This window comes from Rattus norvegicus, chromosome 6 (genome assembly GCF_021556685.1).
Source record: "Rattus norvegicus strain SHRSP/BbbUtx chromosome 6, alternate assembly SHRSP_T2T, whole genome shotgun sequence".
NCBI lineage: Eukaryota > Metazoa > Chordata > Mammalia > Rodentia > Muridae > Rattus > Rattus norvegicus.
In genome coordinates this window covers 144437982-144459129 of record NC_141539.1, presented here as the reverse complement: position 1 = coordinate 144459129, position 21148 = coordinate 144437982, and the positions used below count along the sequence as shown (strand labels likewise).

Genomic DNA, 21148 nt, shown 5'->3' with positions numbered 1-21148 from the left:
CAGAGTTGCTAGGGGCTGTTATACAGGGTGGTTGGAAGATGTCTGCTTTTTGAGAGAGTCTGGAAGCTAGGCTCTGAGGCATTGTGGGGGAGCTAGCTTCACTCTTCCTGTGGGCCTAAGCCCTTGTGTCCTGGGGACCTTACGTCTAGAACAGAGTGGTAAATGATAAAATGTCAGACTTGAGGCATCATTTGGAGACCAGTCCTTAAACATTTCCACACAGGATATGATCTGGGGCCTCAGCCTCAACTGACCTTCTCTGAAGCCTGACTTGAGTCTCACAGGGAGCTTGGATGGCTCCCAAAAGTGTTCATACAGTCCATTATCATCACTGAAAAGGTCACTCAAAGGGCAGGTTCCTAGAGAGGAGTGCTGGGGTCACGTCGGACCGTGATGTAACATTTCGTCTGTGACACTAAAGGTCATCTGTCAGACAGGTGCCTTCCTCTGGTCCCTGAGCTGTCTCTTTGCTGTGGAGCACCCACCCAGTCCCACTCAGTTCTGTGGGTAGCTTCTTTTGGCTCCAGAACAGAACAGTCTGAAGAGTCCACTGAGGACTGCTACTATCCTAGAAGGGTGACTTGGGAGAAGCTTCTCAGGAATTCTTACAAGAGGCCTGACCAGGTCTCTGTATCCATCAGCAGGGAGGTCCTGCATCAGAGGCTAATAAGGAGGTGGTCTTTCCCCTCACTTGTAGAACCCACAAATCTCGGGTACATATCCAAGCTTGGGGTACTAGCAGATAGACAGGTCCATCTGGAGGATTTTAGGGCTGTCTCAAAGTGGTTTACGCTGGGGCATCAAAAGACGCTTTTGAAGCAATCAAACTTTCAAGAGAGGGAACTGTTCATGCCCCGTTCTGTGTTTACATAGTCACTGGTGCTAAGCTAGTGAAATGCTATTTAGAAGAATAAGATTCTCAGAACCTCGCTGGCATAATAATGGCACTGTTCCATACGTCCAAGGAGACCCTGGGAGTCACTCTGTGTATAACAGGGAAACATAGTCAGACCATTTGCTTCCTGAAGCTGGAGACACAATCGTGTTTTCCTCTACAGAAAGAAGAAAGGAGACATAGTGAAACTTACTTACCAGCTTTTCAAAATTGACAAGATTATCCAGGAATGTTTTATTTCCTTCATGAATAAATGTTACATCTGAAAATCAAGGACAAGATAACGTGCTATTAGGAAGATGTCATGAGACAACAGAGTTTGTTTAGAAACCATGCAATTCATCATGTTTTTGCTTCAGTGTTTTGGAATTATGCCATGTATTTGACAAGGCAGCAGCTTGAAGCTAAAACTGTAAAACATTTGATATAAAAGTTGAGATGGCGGTATAGACTTCCTGAAATATTTTGCACTTAAAGTTGGTTTTAGCCTGCATGACTGAAGCTAATGGTATATCTTGTAACTTAATTTGTCCATTATGTTTTTTAGGTCAAAATACCGAGCAGAAAAACAAATGAATGTTCATAAATAACAGGGACTTAATGCTTGTTATATTTGCTTTAAAAAAAATAATCCCTGCCAGCGAATACAAATGGGGTTTGCTTTATTTAAAACAGTTAAGATTCAGAGATTTTCAAGTTCCCATCAAAAACACGCAGAAGTTAAAAAGCCTGTGAAAAAAGGTCAGGATGTTGGCCCCATTTAACTGGTACAGAGACAGCATCGCTGACGGGCTAAAACAGGAAAGGTAGCAGGATAAAGGGTGAGGTTGGTTGTTTTTTTTTTTTTTTTTTCTTTTTGGAAAAGTAAAAGTTAACTTTGGTTTGAGACTCACTAGATTTAAAGTAACTAAGGAATTGGGGTCCAGTTCAGTAGCTGAGCCTGAGTTCAGTGTTGAGGGCCCGGGTCTTACCCACCATGACCCACCACCCACAGAAGTGACTGAGGATGCTGAGAGTTTTTGTCGGAAAGAGTTGAAGACTGGGGATGAGACACATTAAGCAGCACCTAAGGCTCTGAGAACTCCTGGCGTACAAACATGGACGACACAGTATATGATAGAACCCTCAGCGTCGATGGCACAGACGAGGATCACAATGCAAATTATCCCACGTCAATATCCCTGCTGTCGTCAACAACAGATCAAACCCACCAGACAGAGAGAAACAGATCCAGTCTAAGCTGCTTAGACAGGTGCTGCCGAAACCTGCCTATAAAACTCCGAGCTTGTGCTGCCAGGGCCTGCAAGAAGGCAACATGCACTGCGTGAAACACTGCCCTCAAGGTGTCCCTTGCACACAGTATGGCTTGATGTGGCGGCAGGAGCTTCTCGTCCTGCAGGTAGAGCTCTGTAAACTGCCATTTGCAGAATTTTAATTACACAATCTCTTACTATCTTTCATGGTTCTTGAATTAAAAATCTCATTGCAAGATCTCAAATGGCGTAGTCCGCACAGTTAGCTTTTACAATCTGCGTATAGCAAGCTTAACTCAGCACTGCCTTGGCCACCATGAATACAGCCTAGAAACTTGGGCTCCCAGAGAACTTCAAATCACAGCTCCTTTTAGCAGCTGGTTGTGTCCTCCTTTCTTCCACACTCCCAAGTATGGTGATGGCCAGTGACCGTTATTTTCAGGCACGTCTTCAAGTGTTTTATCTGAATCAATCCACTTTGTCCTCATAAAGGCTTTCTAAGGTGGCTGCAGAGAAACTAGGGCCCAAGAGACAGCTAAGCCATGTTTATGCCACTGTGGCAGAGCAGGAATCAGTGCAGGGAGGGCAGGTCCTTCAGACATGGATCTTAAGCTATGAAAAGCCTTAGGTCTCTTGCGTCCCCTTAGAGTCAGTCTGCTGAGCTTCTGCCACTTAAGTTGCTCCTTGCAACTTGTAAATCGTTCCCCACATTCTTTTCTGCATGTCTTTCTACTTGCCTGGATCTCTCCCCTTAAGCTCTCTCAGGATTACTGATGGCAGCAGGTGGCATGGCTGCTCTATTGAGGTGTGTGTTAGTGAGTGTGTGTGTGTGTGTGAGCATGTGTGTATGTCAGTGTGTAAGTGAATGTGTGAGTATGTGACTGTGTGTATGTGAGTGTGTGTATGCATGTATATAAGTGTGTGAGAGCATATGTTTATGATTTTGTGAGTGTGTAAGTATATATGAGTGTATATATATGTATATGTGAGTGTCTGAGTGTATGGGTTATGTTAGAGTGTATGCCAGTGTGTGAACATGTATGTGTAAGTGTCAGTATGTGAGTGAATGTGTGTGATTGTGTGCATGTAAGTGAATGTGTATGTCAGTGTGTGTATGCATGTGTATGAGTGTGTGAGTATATGTGAGTGTGTGTTTATGATTACGTGAGTGTGTGTGAGTGTATGTGTATATGTGTGAGAGTGTGTAGGTGTATGTAAGTGTGTGTGCATGTGTATATGTGTGTTTAGGAGTATATGAGTGTGTGTGAGTATATGTGTATGTATGTATATGTGAGTATGTGTACGTGTGTGTGAATATGTGGGTATACGTGTGTGCATGCGAGTGTATGAGTATGTTTGAGTGTATGTGAGTGTGCATTTATGAGTATGTTAGTATGTCAGTGTGTTCAGTGTGCGTTTGTGAATATGTGGTGTATATGTATTTGTGTAAGTAAATATGTGAAGGTGTGAATGTGTGTGGTATGTGTCTCTAATACTAGTGTGGTTACAGGAAGCTACAGTACAGAAGGGACTGCTGAATAGAAAGCTGAGGATATGACAAAGGGACAGAGGCTGCATGAGAAGAAGAAAGGCTTTAATAGCTGAAGGGTTAGGGCAAACAGATGGCTGGTGTGTAACAGGAGCGAGAGCACAAGACCAAGCTTATAAAGAAAAAGAGAGGAGGGGTATGGAAGGTTGTAGGATGCAATGAAGCAGCACCTGGTTGGAATCTTAGGTAACCACATACACATCTGCTCCCTGCGAGCTACTGTTTTCCACATGATCACAGGAGGTCTGACCTCCTGCATGCACAGCCCCTGAGTTAAACCTGGTCCTCTTTCCTAATGGAATTAGGAATTACGGGATGAATTAGAAGTTACTGAAGTGAGAGGAAAGGTCTTCACTAAAGTGGGTTACTCTAAATAGTTCAAGTAGTTATTCAATTAAAATGTCTAAGAATCAGAGTTCTTTATTTCTGAGGTATCTGACAGCAAGCGTGATGTATGTATGTGTTTATATTTCTTTCTTTTTTTTTTTTTTTGGTTCTTTTTTTCGGAGCTGGGGACCGAACCCAGGGCCTTGCGCTTCCTAGGTAAGTGCTCTACCACTGAGCTAAATCCCCAGCCCCGTGTTTATATTTCTTTATCAGGTTCCATACAGCTCTACCATAGAGGATGACCTTGTTCCTGCCCTACCTGGCCCACCTGGCCACCCCTTGGGAGTGCTGGGATTTTAGGCCTGCACCCCACGGCAGGTTTACACACTGCACCCCATGGCAGGTTTATGCACTGCTGAGAATTGAAGGCCTCCTGCATGCCAGTCAAGAGCTCAACCAACCAAGTTATACCATCAGCTGTCATCTTATTTTCCTTTAGAAATGATTTCGGACAAAGACCAAAGCTTTAAATAAAAGGTAAGATTGATGTTGTCTAACTTTAGTACTTACATAAAAAACGAACAACTAAGAAAAAGTAAGTGCTTATTTAAAGCCGAAGGGGTTTCAAGTGAAAAGAAAAATGCGTTTGATCTACTGCTTCATCTGGAATGAGTGGGTATATTTTCAACGGAAAAGAAGGAAATTTGTTTGGCTGTTGATAAAAAGGTCTAAACCAATCAGGGCAGAAAACTGCATGCAAGCTCAGGTGCGTGAGCACCTTGACTGCATGAGGGTTTGGAAAGAAAATGCTAAGGAGACTGGGGTGGGGTGGAGGGGTGCGTGGAGGTAGGAAGCATGGACACAGACAGACAGACACACACAGACACAGACACGCACACACACACACACACTTATGAGTTAAAGGGACACTGTAAGAGAAGTCAGTGTCTTACAAGCATTTATTGCTTTTATTTTTCATATTAAAAATCAATTCCTTTCCCACATATTTTTCTCATTTTCTACTGTCCCCATTATGTTTAAATCATTCCAGGGTTACTCTCTACCTAGGGCTCCAGCTGAAGGCATTGTGCTTGCAGTGAGAACTGTGAGCTTTCATAACTCTACCTTAAAGCAAACGAGAACAAAAAGAAACAAAGAAAAGGAAGGGAGGGAGGGAGGGAGGAAGAAAGGAAGGCAGGCAGGCAAGGAAACAAAGCTTTAAACTGTAATTTTGGCATTTTGGTCTCTCCTTGCTCTTCCCACTTGGTTTCTGAACAGGTCCTGCGGGCTGAACGGATTATGCTGCGTATCCCTCAGGTGAACGAGCTGTGCTCTGCCTCCCTCGGTTGTCCAAATGCTGTTTCCCTTTCACAGCAGCTCTGGCTTCACCCGAGATGAAGACTAATGTGTGTGTTCAGAGAGGCACAGACAGTGCAGTCCTCCAGGACAAGCAGAAGAGGAAATGAATGCCAGCTTAACTGGGATGGAAGTTGGGGAGTAGAGAATGAGAGGCCAGTCGGCAATGCAACTCCTTTCCAGAATCACTTATGAGGCCAGTCAATGGGGCCTGGTTCTGCAAACAGTATCTGAGAGGCAGAGGTCTGTCCGATGAAGGCATATTTCTATAAAACCCCTTGAAACAATTAAAATGTGGCCAAGGGGGGTTGGGGATTTAGCTCAGTGGTAGAGCGCTTGCCTAGGAAGCGCAAGGCCCTGGGTTCGGTCCCCAGCTCCAAAAAAAAAAGAACCAAAAAAAAAAAAAAATGTGGCCAAGGAAAATTCTCCCAATTGCCTTTCCCTGGGGAGCACGGAAGGTCAGGAGTCCAGGCCAGATTCCCTCCCAGTGATGCCCTGACTGACAGATCACTGAGCCATCAGCAAGTGGAACTGACAGGTTTCATATGACCTGTGCATGCTCAGCAGACAAGAGCTCTGTGGTCAAGGTAGGGCTTCTCAGACACCAGCTAAGCCCCAATTCTTGGAGACGGAAAGGACACTTTCAAGCAGCAGTTTTCCTGTGCTGCATAACTTTCTGTTGAACGGCAGGACCTCTCACACACAGTACACGGAGTGCGGCCATCACTGAAACTTGGATGCAGACAATTGCTTGCTCTTTGGACCCCACACTAGCCTTGTTCTTGATTAAGTATTTCACCGTATTAAAGAAAATAATGCATGATTTAGAAACAAAGCCATTTAAACCACAAATTTCTGATGACAGTGCTTTGACACTGCTCAAGTACAAGTAAGCATTCCATACATTTAAAAAACAAAACCAAAAAACAAACAAATAAAAAAACCCTGGGGGGCTGGGGATTTAGCTCAGTGGTAGAGTGCTTACCTAGGAAGCGCAAGGCCCTGGGTTCGGTCCCCAGCTCCGAAAAAAAAAAAAAAACAACCCTGGGAATTTAAACAACAATTCCATGCAAAAAATGGAGGTATGAAAGTTGAGGCTACTATAAGATATTAACTGAGAGATCTGTTATTTTCTGCTGTAGTTAGAAAGGAAATATTTCTAGAGGACAGCATGGCATACTGTACCAGAGAGGACATCATTACCTTTAAGCAGTAAGGGCATGAAAGGGATTTTTGGCGGCTTCATCTTTTTGAATGCATCCCTGTAGGCCTTGTGGTTTAGGGAAGGATCCTGCCAACCAAGCAGATCACAAAGGGAAAGAAAAATCAATGTCCCATAAAAGCAATTCTCAATCTACATTAGTTGTACAATACCAACATGATGAGATACAGAAAGATTCTTCCTAGGGATGAAGTGGATAAAGGTTCCCTTGGAGAATAAACCCACTAATTAGGGTTAGGAATCTAGGCAATATGCGGAATTCAAGTTGGTTTATGATAATGGGAGGCAACGGCAAAGGAGGCAGACACCTTTTGATTGCCCTATCATTTTGCCCAGACAGGTTCTTCAAGTGCAGTCTCCTCTGCATAATTTCTACCGGGAGGTGACCTCAAAGTCTTTTGTTAAGCACACAGCAAAGGGAAACTGCCTTTAGAACACAAAGACAATGCCAAAATCTAAAGACTAGCTACAGATCTAGCATATGAAACCTCAGAAGCAGTAACAGAAGGAGGAGAGATTAATGCATATCACGCTAATTATTCACTGAATTCATAACAATTAGTGTCATGTTGTGAACTGGAAAATGGCCTGTGAAAATTCATATGGATTTCACAGACAGACAAGGCAGCATTAATGGCCACCATGTTTCATTCCTTACCTATATCTATCATCTGTCAGTCTGTCTGTCTGTCTCTCATCTCTCCATCTACATACCTACTTACCTCTATCATTTATCCTTCTCTTTAAGTTAAAAATATTTGAAATTATATAATTTCTTCCCTCCTCTTCTCCCTCTAACACCTCTCTTGTACCTGCCCCCTTGTTCTCTATCAAATTCATGCCTTCTTCTCTCTCTCTCTCTCTCTCTATATATATATATATAATATGTATATAATATTATGTATATATTCTTCAATATATAAATATAACCTGCTCTATCTGCATAATGTCCCTTAAATGCATATGAATTTAGGGCTGATCACTTGGCATTGGACAACCAATTGAGGGGTTCTTCCCTTGGGGAGACCACTGACTATCTCTCAGTATTCTTTAGCTGTCTGTAGTTCTTTGTGTAGAGTTGGGGCCCTGTAAGATTTCCCCTTTCCACATTAGCTTCTCTTTGCACCATTTATTTCTAAGATAAGGTCTTATTTCATAGTCCAGGCTGGCCTGGAACTTGTAATCCTTCAACCTCATCTCCCCAAAGACCTAGGATTCTATCACCACGCCCAGCTTAAAACTGTACTTTTAGATCAAGTAATCAGTCTAGGCTTTGATATCACAAACAGTTCTTGAACCCAGAAGGAAATAGCACTAACATTAATTTGAAGAATAAGTCTCCTTTACTTACCGTTAAACTCTCAAGTTCAGAGAAAAGTTTCTTAAACTTCCCAGGAATTTTCTAAAAAGGTGAGAAAACCAAACACCACAATGAGAAACCACATGGGTCACAGAAAGTGGCTATGCTGAGAAGGGGCCCTAAGGGATGTTTGCATCGAGTTCTGCTTAGTCACCAACACATTTCTGAGCATCGGTCCCTGTCGTGGGGCTCTGCCCTGATTCCATCTCATTATGCAATCTCCATCATCCACTCAATATGCCCGTGGTTAGGCATGTGGCTAAAAATATCCTGGCAGCCACAGGATAAAGGAATCTAGCTGGCTAGACCATCTACACACTGGTGGTTATTTAATAGACACTTAGGTTCCAGTTCTATATCATCTCTAGTGAACGTGCTCATCTATCTCATGGTCTACCGAGTGGGAGATAACCACGTTGGCCGACTGGTTTCTATATAAATGGCTTTGCTCGACTGCACAGCAGAAGCGAGATAATAAAAGATGGTGAAGACCACAGGTGATGCCCCTTGCACCTTAGCAAACGGAATCACTGAATCTGAGTGCAATAGGAGGCTTATAAAATGACAGAAGACAGAAATGTGTGGCTGCGCCATCCTCCCAGGTCAAACCGCAGGCTCCATGAACACCCAGAAATGTGACAGAACGCCTTTAACGCTAACAGGAGGAAACGTGGATCCTTTCTTAACACCTTAGTGGCCTGTTGTAGAAAGCTGACCTAACCAAGGCACCCTCTCTGGCCTCGACTTTCAGCAAATGTCCATGGTTGCTGGTTAACAGATCATTAGCATTATCAACAAGGTTCAAGATATACCAGACGGTTTTTCAAACCAAATCAAAAGAATGGTGATAACTTTTCAACAATTAAACTTTAAAACTACCCAAATTTTCCAATGTGATAATTTTCACATGACTCAGCTCTCCCACAGTAAGCAGCCAAATCTACCTGGAAATAACTTATCTGCAACAAATAAAATATAAAATGCAGACTTTGCAATTATTTCCAATCTTTCCGCTGAGCTGTATCTCAGTCTGTCCAACGTCTCAATGAACGTCCCAGGGGCACCTAAAACTCAGTGTGCTTCGAATCAAACTGGCTTAGCCAGAGGTCAGACAGGAGGCAAGTCTGACCTAGAGACTATTTTGTAAACCTTTTACTGGAGCACTCCCACGGCCATCGTTCAATCATTAACTATGACTGATGCATGACAACAACAGAGACCCTAAAATCAGCGCACCATAACATCTGGCTGAGCTCTGACTGCTCTTCTCAAACCTAGTTCTTTTCCTTTATCTGATAACACGGTCCCTTCCCTTTGACGCCGAGATCCTGTGGTCACATCTGCTGGGAAGCCCAGCCTCACTTCTTCCTCAACCACCAGAGCCCTGCTGCCCCGGCTTCTTAGTCTTTTCAGCTGCTCTGCTCTCCGTGGGCCTGTGAGACCTGGCTTACAGGCCCTTCACCACACAGCACTGTTCTCTGGTTGTCTTCTGTGTGGCAGCAATGCAGTGTGGTATGTGGGACACACAGTAGGCAGTCGATATGCAGATTCAGATTTTCAGATCTAATTCAATTACTTCTGCACGTCAAAGGTTCTTTTGAGGTTTCACTCTAATCCATTCTGTGAAGACCCTTGACCTCCATTTGTCTTCCTAGAGTTCTCTCCCCTCTCTTTTAATCTTTAATGTTCTTGGCTATTTGGTTTGCTTAACCAGAACGGGCAACCCTTTCATATCTTCCTTTTGTTGGATCCCCTTAAGGGAGAGCACTAACACCGTCCCTGGGTCAGCACAATGCATTCCACTGGGCACAGCTCCTGACTAGGAGAATGACAGTCAACTTCAGGAACAGGAGAGACCAAGGAGACCACAGTAAACTATACAGTGGATCAAGAATATTGGAGAGAGAGATGATGAGCAAGAGGAACTGCACAGAGCAAAGGCGGCCATCTCTGAGAGGTGGGCCAGGAAAGCAAAAGCAAACAGAAAGAAGAATGGGACCCAAGGGAGAGGTCTGTCTGCTGCTTCTGGATAATTCTAGCTCCTCTGGTTAGGTTCTTCTCACACATCCTCCAGAGTCTATAACGCCAACTAGACTGGCCACCTGCATCTTGCTTTCTATGAATACAGAAATTGCTCTTTAAGAAAATTAGAGGGCTGGACAGATGGCTCAGGGGTTAAGAGCACTGGCTGCTCTTCCAGAGGGTCCTGAGTTCAATTCCCAGTCACTGCAAAGTGACTCACAACCATCTGTAATGGGATCCAATGCCCTCTTCTGGTGTGCCTGAAGAGAGTAACAATGTACACACATACATAAAATAAATAACTCAAAAAAAAAAAAAAGGAAAAGAAAAAAGCAAGTGTGAATGCAGAGAAAGATACCCATGCTCATGTGAACACACTGAGACCTGCAAGCGGGAGGCCTTGAAGCTTAGCTTCCCCTCTGTGTGCCCTTCGCTCCACAGGCCGGAATGAAGGATGACAAGGCAGCATGAAGCTAGGGCTGCCTTCAGGGAATGCAGAAGGGCGAGGAGAAATTTAAAACATTTACTTAAAAAAAAACCTTTCTCGGGGTTGGGGATTTAGCTCAGTGGTAGAGCGCTTGCCTAGCAAGCGCAAGGCCCTGGGTTCGGTCCCCAGCTCCGAAAAAAAGAAAAAGGAAAAAAAAAAAACATTCTCATATATATTAGAGAACCATGTTAAAGATCACCCAAAATGCCATTTGATAGAAATAGTTCCTATCACCCTGCCACAGTCCTACTTTTTTTTTTTTTTTTTTTTTTTTTTTTTTTTTTTTACTGAAGCAGAATCTGTCTGGTTTAGACCATTTAAATCTACTTATTTCTAACACAGGCTCCGCCGGAGTGGTTCATTGTGTCCCATATCTACACCCTCAGTCCCAGTGGGAAGCCCAAGGCTCACCTCCCAGGTCTGTGACAGCCGGCTGACAGAGGCGGTGTTGAGACCCATCACGATGGCAAAGAAGGAGTTTAGGTTCTGCTGGGCTTTGCAGCTGTGAATAAAGGAGCAGAGGAGACTGAGAAAGCATTTCTCTCAAACACTGGGCAGTTGCTGACAAAGCCACACACACTAGCCACCGTCCACCGCGTGTGTTGGTTGCCCCAACTGTTTCTAACACAGAAGAAAGGATTTCTAGATCCTCTCTGCCCCCCCGCCCCCGAAAAGCCTTCCGGACACTGCAGGAGACCCCTCCCCTCTAACATTCATTTGCGCACAATTATGATTTCAGTGATTGGGATCTGAAATGCCCACTTCTCTGTATCCACCACAGACTCCTGCAGCTCCCCTCTGCTTTCAGTTCTGTGCTTTTCCTGTATCTGGATGTGGGCCCCTCCCACTTCACAGGTCTAAGTCCTTTCATTCATTCTGCCAAACTGCTCTTTGCTAACAACAAAATGTATCTATCATCTGGCTGGCTGGCTAGCCATCTGTCCATCTATCCATCCATCCATCTATCCATCCATCCATCTATCCATCCAACCATCCATCCATCCATCATCAAGCTATCACCTATTAATCTATCAACTATCCATCATCTATTAATCTATCATATCAGTCTATCATTTATCTATAATCTATCAATCATCTATCTCTCATCTATATACTATCAATCATCTATTACCTATAAATTCATATCAATCTACCTACCTACCTACCTACCTACCTACCTACCTACCTACCTACCTACCTACCTACCTACCTACCTATGATGTATTTGAGTACATGGCATATATTATGGGACAGGGTACCACATTTCCCTTTCATAAAAGTAAGAAAACAAAATGGAGCTTTCGTAATCCCCACACTAGGGGTAGAGACAGGAGGTTCAGAAGTTCAGGAAGGTTACCTTTCACTAGTGGAAGCATTGAAGGCCTGTGCAGAGAAACACGAGACCTCGTCTCTTAAAAAAAAAGAGATTTTTCGTAGGTTTTTAAAATTATAGTTTTTCTGGTTGTTGAGTCCTTTGCTGGTCTCGATTCTTCCCTGTTACATAAATGCTGCAGTGCGTATCTTTCTTTTCAAACTTTTTAATATTTGTGACTTTTTTTCCCCATTAGGCTTCCAGCTATAGCACGGCGGTACAAAAGCTATCAGCATGGGGAGCATTTTTTGCTTTTTGTTTAGTTCCGTTTGTTTTGAGTTGGTTCCTCATTATGTAGCCGGGGCTGCATGGAACTTGTGCTATGACTCAGACTGCCCTCAGCTTCCCAGCGATGGGAGGCTACCACCACCGTGTCTGCCAGCTAAAGCCGATGCCTGCCAACTGTCTTCCAATGCTGTGACATTTTAGTGCCATTAGAACAAACAGGACTATGCAGTTCAAAGTTAGGGAAATGGCCTAGGCTGTGGCCTGGGGGTCCTGGCTACCTTGTGAACCAGATACTGCTCTAGTCCAACTGTACCTGGACTTCTAAGTCTGGACGGAAGTTCTCTCCCCATGAAGACAAGAGCTGGAGAGACACTGCTGCCTCCACACCTAGAGCAGAGAGGTATCTGGGGACACATGTCCAGCAGGCACATCGCTACTAAGCCTCTTCTGCTACGGCTGGTGCCCAGGTCTGGCCGGTTTCAGCTACCTGTCTAGGACAGCTTTTGAGACTCTCCCATCCTTTGGCTTGGTACTGACTCCACCTGCTTCTAGCATTCTACACTGCAGACAGCTCACACAGCCAGAAAAGGCTTGGTTTAGCTCCATCTCTTGACAGAATGTTTTGAAATACCAGCTCTTCTGCTGGGGCTCTAGTCAGTAAGAATGTCTAAGTGGATCCATGGTGGAGGCTGCCTCCTAGACTCTGGTGGATCCACAGTGGATGACATAGGCCTGTGTGGATTCATGGTGAAGACACCTCCTAACCCTGAGTCCTCCCATGCAAAGAAGGCCCTATAGGTTGTTATCACCGTGAACAGGGAAGCTGATTAGGGCTGGACTACATTATCTACCCATTTTTATTTTAATGTGTATAGCCAGTTGCTAATGCATAGCAAGGCATGCACAGAGCAGGTGCTGAAGCTGAAAATAAAAATGTTTATGTAAATGGTTATTGTTTTTCCTGATCAGAAGCCTTTTCACTTAGCACCGTTTATTTAGATGATTCCCGCCTTTCATCTGTCACCCCCTCACCATTTCTTCTGGTCCACATAGCTTCATTTTAGTCATAAAATTAGCGTGCGCACACACACACACACACACACACACACACACACACACACACACCATCTGAACTTGTTTTTAAAAAGAAATTAAATTAATATAGATGCAGTTTCTGAATAAGACAAATTGATTCTGAGCAGAAACTAGAAGCCAATCAGCCTGGAATACTGTTACCATGGGTCATTCATTCTGAGATAAGAGCAGGCTGTCTGACACTAAGCATTCCAGTCCAGTAACCATTCCTTTGTCTGTGTGAGGAAATAAAATTTACTCAGTCCACAGAGGTGGGGGCTGGTGAGAGGGGGACATGAATATGCAGATAAGGAAACATGAATATGCAAATTGGGTGCCTTAGGCAAGGGAAGACACTTCGAGGTTGTGGAAATGACTGTTTTCCCTTGGCTCTTCCTACAGTGTGATTATAGGGAATTTAACTTTATGTTTCAGTTGGCATTCTGTTCCATGGGCTAGGATAGAGACCAGAACCATAAATAATTCAGCAGCGTGGAGCTAGGAGAACACATGAGTATGTTTCATTTCCTCAAGATAGATACAATCTTATACTCTGGGAAGGCTCTGGGTGGTGTCACTTTTCTCATTGGAACACTGGTTTCCCATTTCTCCACCTAACTCCTGTTGTGAGAAACCTTTCATCCACACAAGCCACCTTCAGGAATCTCAGAGACTGTTTTGGAACACTCTGACTGGTATAACAAACGGGCAAGCAGACAGCACAAACTACAACCACAAAAAATAACCCACTCCGCACAAAAGGGCAGCTCAGGATATAGACCTGTCACCTGCTCCTCTATGGAGCCACAACAGAGCCCCATAACCTCTTGTATCTGGAGTCATTTGGACAATGGGGCACTCTCTGTTCTGCTTTCTTTCTTTTTTAAAGACGTATTTATTTATGATATTTAAGTACACTGTAGCTGTCTTCAGACACACCAGAAGAGGGCATCAGATCTCATTACAGATGGCTGTGAGCCACCGTGTGGTTGCTGGGATTTGAACTCAGGTCCTCTAGAAGAGCAGTCAGTGCTCTTAACCAATGAGCCATCGCTCCAGCCCCTCTGTTCTACTTTCAAGAGAGCTTTCCTAAAGGATATCCTGAGCCTGTCAGTCTCTTGGCCTCTGAGTCGTATCTGCCCTTGCCAGTCAGTCCTCCCTCCACACGATGCTCATAGCCACAGAGGCTGCCTGCCTGTTGTAGCCTACCTCCAGGGCATCCTCCATGGAAAGAGTGTTTACCCAGAATTCAGAGAGCAGCAAATGCTGTTCCTTTCACCAGCATTTTCTCTCTCTGCTCTCATACCCCTGAGATTCAGCATGCCCTTCTTTAAAACCCAGATAGACACAGGTCCCAAACCAGGTACTTCTTCATTCTGTTCTACAGAGCAGCATGTTGAACTATGGTGGGGAGCACCTTTAGCCTGAAGCCTGATTTCCCACAAGGTCTTGTCCAGATCCACACACAGAACAGGCAATCTGCTCTTCCTATCGTGCCGGGCTGACGTGTGCATCCAGCCCCCCACACCCACAGAATTTGGAGCTGTAGCTTTAACCAGTCTCAGATCCAGTAACAGGCAGTTATCCCACATGGCTACACTTACACTGAACTACAGGGGCTGTCTTCCTTGCCCGGATTCCCTAAACAAGTCAGTATAGATGGCAGCTCCCTGCCGAAGGACGAAGCTTCCCATCCCCACCCCCCTTGAAGCTCACGGAAGTCATTCCCACCCACTGCCATCCTTTCAAGTGGCTGTGCCCACCTTCCCCTGTAGCATTTTGGCCGTCCACACATATGGGTGACAAGATGCCCCCTCACAGCGAATAAACATGATCCCACTGAAAGGCAGACTGAGTCTTTCTTCTCTCTTTACAGCTGCCCGAATAATCCAGCGGTGGTGCCGAAGACCCAGGGAGGCCATACTGTCTTCGACAGAACACACAGGTAACACAGAAAAACACTGAGACAAGTAATTGTGGGACTAACTCTGAGGAACCTACTTGGGCTTGGAGGCTCACTGTAGACACCTTCTGGAACACTTTAAGGTCTATCTGGTTGAAGGTGCCTGAGACTTAACCACTGTCTGCAAGACCACCTGCTCAGCCGAAAGGTCTGACAACTTTCCATTGGCTCTATGGCTCCTTAACCCTGGGGTTATAGAGGTTGGGTAAACCCCTTCATTCCAGGGTCATTTGGTCTACTCAACTGGACATTGACCTCTAGCATAGGGCAGTACCTAGGTCCTGGGCCCAGACATAGGTTCTAAGTTTTCTGTGCCAAAAGACACTCCTTTGGCCTGTTTGAGGACAAACTTAAAGGAGCTCCAATCAGGAAACTGGTAACTCTCTCTCTTACTATTTTGCCTTTCTGTGCAAATCTTGCCTCACTGCACACTGGATAAATGGTCACTGCTGTCCCAGATTCGGAACGTTCTGTTTCTAATATATAAACTAATTTAGACAACTCTGTAAGATAAAAGGCACAGCAGCGTGGTCCGAGGGCCTGTAAAACTCACGCTTTAATTCTTTAGGCTCTGGCTGACAACCACACCCAGAGCCAGAGTGCAGGCTGGGCCTGCAACCTTGCATCAAATGACAACATTCCTAACTGAGATAACACAGAACTGTTTTTGCCATATTCTTCTGGCCTACTTCTGTTTCTGCCTCTCCAAGCCTGGAAAAATCTGTCTTGTATCTTTAACAGCTAAGAGGTGAAAGCATCTTTAGTAGTCTGCTCCTATCTGCACACACACAGACACACACAGACACACACAGACACACACAGACACAGACACAGACACACACACACACACACACACACACACACACACACACACACACACACTGGTTACAGGTGTGTAGATCACTGGGTTCAGTCTCACAGAACTGGGTATGGGGAAATTATTTCTATGGTACCGAGAAGGCTGGCTCTGGAGTTGGGTTTCGGCCCATCTGCCCCAGACCCATGCATATTTGTTTAAGGTTCCTTCAAGTCTCTCTTCTGTGTCAGGTTGGCCACCTGACTCTGGAACAGAAAAAATAAAAGGAGAACAAAGCAGAACAGCCAGGAAAAGACAGCATCTTAGAACAATTAGGAAGTAAACTTTCTACAGAGGTCCAATGGCAAGGTGTTCAACTTTTTGAATTCTCCTCTCCTTTTTCCTGGTTTTGTTTAAAGCTTTTGTTAAAACTAACTTTCTTTATTTTAGAATTTATAAGTTCACTAAGTATGACTTAAAAAAGTCTATATATAGATAAAATTAATTTGTTATATCCTACCGTACTTGGATTCAACTCCGGTTTAGGGAAAGGGTGCGTGCCCGAGGAGAGCCATGTGACCAAGGTAAAAGAAAGAGTGAACCATGTGACTTCACTGCCATCATGGGTAAGGTGACCATGTGGTATAAGTCAACTAAGCTAATCATTTTCTGCTAATCATTCTATCGCCCTTTTATTAGACCAAGGAGGTAACACCAGGCTTCCAAGATGGCGTGCCTTCAAAATGTGTCATAAAACAAGAAAAGAAAAACCTGGCATTTTGTAAAAAATACATTATAAAAGGATCAGGAAAATGAAGTCCTGATTTTCTCCGCGGACTATACTTATGGTTTCAAGTTTATTTTGAACCTAAAGGATCTTTAATCAAAGAATGATTTTTTTTAAGGCTAAAACTTGATGGAGATGAAATTACAAAATCCTAATCTTTTAAAAGGGTTAGTAACATTATAAACTGTTAAAGATAATTGAGCTATACAAGTTAATGGCAAGTCACCATAAGTACAAATAAAATTTATTTAGAGGGAGATATCAATTTACATCTTATTATATAGCTTTCTCTATATGTTACAAAGTTAATCCTGAAGCAAGTAAGTCAAAACAAGTTTAAACTTAATATAAATATTTAAAATCAGGTATATTAAAATTGTTTGTAGGGCTGGAGAGATGGCTCAGCGGTTAAGAGCACCCGACTGCTCTTTCAGAGGTCCTGAGTTCAATTCCCAGCAACCACATGGTGGCTCACAACCATCTGTAATGAGATCCAATGCCCGCTTCTGGTGTGTCTGAAGACAGCTACAGTGTACTCATATATAATAAATAAATCCATTTAAAAAATTGTTTGTAAAAATTGAATGGTTTAGTAAAATGGGTTAAACTTACAATATATTTGCATAGCAGGAAACCCCCAGGCTCACAAGTTGCCTTCGAGGGAAGATCATCAGCATAGAACAAGGATGGATGAGAAATAAGACCAACAAGAAGGCTACTTCTGCCTCCAGCTGCATAGGCCTGACCAGCTCTGGTTACATAGGCCTGACCAACTCAGAGATGTACACTGAACCAAGATATAAAATCTCCTTATTTGAAGATGAATCCTGCCTCACATGACAGGGAAATAGAGTCCCTTGCCCAGTGGAGGATCTCAGCGTCTGCACCCACAGCCTAAATGCAACAGAGAGTTGAGTAGTTACTCAGGATGCTGTAAACATGAGAACCTACCACTGGGCTATTATGGGACCTCTATCCTAGTTCAGTTGGTCTTGCCCTTTACCCTGGCTTTCAGTTCTTTCTCTTAGCAAAAGCTGATTTCAGGATCTATACCTTAACTACCCATGCTCCCTCATCAAAGGAAGATGTCATTTACTCCGTAATCAAACTCAAAGCATTGGAAAGTTATTCAGAATATCCAAGCAGTATTTTTGACAGTTGGTTTTATACCTGTAGAACCAACAAATTATTCTTTTAAGAAATATTGTAAGACCTCAGAGTCTTGAGGAGGAGATGACTTTGCTGAAGGAGATTCTCTCCAACCTGGGATCACCTTTGTGGTGCTTTGAGAATAAAATCTGGTCTCTATCCAGATTGAGCCTCCAGCCCAGTGCCTGTGCTCTCACCTTGAAGCCCACTAGGAGGATACAAGCTTCAGTAGTGATGATTGTGGATATTTTGAAAGAAATTCCAAACCAATATTTGCTAAAGCCTATTTAATTTGGTTATCTTGTTTTATAAATTGTGCCTCTAAACAACCAATCTATTTTAGATAGAATGATGTTAAAAATTACGCTTATGGCTGTCAGTATGTGGGGACCTAGAAATCTGTCCATTGATAAAAGGAACAAAGTGTTGGCTTTAGCATTCTTTGTCAATTCAGTCTGGGCTACATGTAATTATTTATCACAGCTTTGATATGACTGGCTACTTTCATCTTTCATAGATTGGTTGAGTTTTAGAATGAAAATGTAGAGATTTGTTAAGAGTTCTGTTAATAGGGTTAATTTTAGAAAACTTTGTAAAGTAAACTCTTGGCAAAGCAGACACGGTCTCTGGGAGTATACTCTTCAAGTTGGAAATCATTTCTTTCTGGAAAACACAACTTACAACTAAATTGTTTCTTAGAATATAGATATAACAATTTGATGTTAACAAAGTTTGTATTGTCATATTTTCAAATACTAGATATGGTCATTTAAAGTAAATACCAATTTTTAAAATTGTACTTTATCAAATTGTTTCTAATTGAAAACTTTGTTTTACTTAAGATACTGTTTTTGTTCACCAAATAATGCCTGCAATTGTTAATATTTCAAACACATACACAAAGTTTACTTAGACACTTTCTTTTTTTTTTTTTTTTTTGGTTCTTTTTTTTCGGAGCTGGGGACCGAACCCAGGGCCTTGCGCTTCCTAGGTAAGCGCTCTACCACTGAGCTAAATCCCCAGCCCCACTTAGACACTTTCTATTCTGGATACTGACTTTAACTGTTTCTTTTAGAAAGTTTCCAGGTCCTTGTTCCTTATGCAGAAGACTGAAGTAACAAGCAGCTAATTATTGTTACTTTATCCTACTACAGAACTCAGGTAAATGGTCCAAATTCAAGTCTGAATTTGGGGAGTAGTGGGCCATGGACCATTCAACTCATCCCTCTTCTTTACACTCTGGACATTGACTGTGGGACTCAGAACCAAAACATGTGGACTCAAGCCTTCTTTGCATCAGTTAACTTCTGTCTCAGCAGCTCAGACTGCTTAACATCCTTAAGGACCTGCTTGACTCCTTGACTACTGCAGTACTCCAAGATTAAAAGATCTTGCTAAGGATGGGTTGTAAGCCTTCCTCTGCAAACAAGGCTGCTTCCAAGACAACAGATCCTATCTGGTTTGAAATAGGGTGTAAAGACAGGGACCAGACAACTACTCATTCTGGTCCCCTCCTACTTGGGTCCTCCTGCTGATACTTCTTCCTTATTATCATCAGACCTGTTTTCACCCTGTCTTTTAAATGTCTTACTGAACTTCACCCTACACCTAAACAAAATGTTCCTTGCAATCTCTCCCAATGGCTTTCACTCTACTACAACAGCTCCATTTGTCCCTGATACATTTGCAAAATGGCCTTTTAGATGTTGTGGAGAATTATAGCTAAAAGGGGCCTTCATCCCTTTTACCCCAGGTCAGACACAATTCTTTACATTAGTCCTCTAGTTTCCTCTGTTCCCTTCCATTAATGCTCTGTGGCTCCCTCCCACTCTGTTAGCTCATTTTTGGTGCAACAGTCCTGGCCATGGGACCAGTCACTGTCACCCTGAATCAACATTATGTTCGCCCTCTCTCCTGTTCTGCTCTTCCCTCAACCTTCCCAGGAAACCTCCCAGATTTCCTAGAAATCTCTCTGTAACCGAATCATCTGCCTTTGGCCCTCTACTAATTACTTTCCACATCTCTACAGGAAATACAGGATGGCAATTTCCTGATCCATTGTAGTGAATCAAGTTCTCTCCTTCATAACCAGAGGACAGTCCTGATCAAGGGATCCAGAACTACTCTCTCCAACCAAGAACCTGCTCAACAGACAACAGCTACTCTGTCCTGCATTTCTGTATCTCCTAAGTTAGGAATAATAGTTTCCTGTTGAAGGACTACATTTCCCAGCCTCCCTTGCTGACCATGGAAGTTACTTCTGCTCCTATAAGGGGCTGTATCCCATCTTTCCCCACTGGCATTTTAACTACCCTCACACTTGGGTATGATGGCTCCCCCTCACCTGGGAAAGACCATGGTCCCCCCCTAAGGTGAGACTAATCCTCTCTTTCTTTCTCTACAGTTGCTTTTTAGAATAATGTAACAGTGTAACAAGTATTTGACAGCACTACATGGCATTGTGTAGGAGAGCATGTGCCTGTTACATGCTCTGTACAAGGGACCTGGACACCCAAGGATTTTGATATACAGAGATCCTGAGGCTTATCCCATGCAGATAACCCAGAGACAGCTGTCCTTGAGAACTGTCTGCTGTGAACACAACTTCAAAAGACAAGGAATAAAATGTGAAAACCCAGGAGACAAAAAACACCGGGGGAGATTTGGATGTATGCTGTTCGCCTATACTGGAAAGCTGTGCAAACAATTCTTTATATGTATTTATAATGTATCTATGTAGATGTTCATCATGCTCCTGTGTGTGTGTGTGTGTGTGTGTGTGTATTCACGCGCACGTGCATGCATGCATATACACACATGTGTGCTCATCTTCTGCTGTGTGGAGGCCTTTTTTGATTTATTTTTATATTCTTGAGATAAGGTCTCACTATGTAGACCAGGCCAGCCTGCACTCCTAGAGATCTGTCTGCTGCTGCCTGGATAGTTCTGCTATTAAATGTGCTGTACCATGTCCAGATCCAGCTTACTTTCTGAGATGAGGTTTCTCACTGAGTGTGGAGCTTGCCACTTCAGGTCAAATGGGAGCCCCCCAGACTGTCCTGCCTCTGCCTCCAGTGCTGGAGTTACAGGTGAGTAGGGCCACACCTGGCTTTACATGAGTGTTGCAGGGGCTCAACTCAGGTGCTCATGCTTGCATATCGAGTACTGTCCTTACTGACCATCACCCAAGCCACACACTCTCATTTTAAAGAGCCCCCCATCCCAGTATTCTCAACATTCACTGAGTCACTCTTAATTGCCATGCTCTATACAGTTTCTCAGTTACACTCATCAATTACACACAGCCC

At 43.5% G+C, this 21148-nt stretch overlaps 1 protein-coding gene and 1 long non-coding RNA gene across 4 annotated transcripts in view; one reads left to right on the top strand and one right to left on the bottom strand.

The window, feature by feature from the left end:
* Positions 1 to 21148, bottom strand: part of Rapgef5 (Rap guanine nucleotide exchange factor 5) — a 235007-nt gene that overhangs the window by 8971 nt on the left and 204888 nt on the right. For both annotated transcript variants that reach the window (NM_001395143.1, NM_001047915.2), the window contains 4 exon segments: positions 1093 to 1157; positions 6584 to 6671; positions 7954 to 8004; positions 10883 to 10973. In NM_001395143.1, coding sequence (NP_001382072.1) covers positions 1093 to 1157; positions 6584 to 6671; positions 7954 to 8004; positions 10883 to 10973 — 295 coding nt within the window.
* Positions 986 to 20485, top strand: LOC134479493 (uncharacterized). Of its 2 annotated transcripts, XR_015622637.1 has the most exons (5): positions 986 to 2294; positions 4298 to 4561; positions 15022 to 15090; positions 18916 to 19001; positions 19870 to 20485. It is a non-coding gene; the product is annotated as an uncharacterized LOC134479493 (long non-coding RNA). The 2 variants fall into 2 exon arrangements; XR_015622636.1 differs by lacking the exons at positions 15022 to 15090; positions 18916 to 19001; positions 19870 to 20485 and adding exons at positions 5303 to 5687; positions 5799 to 6203.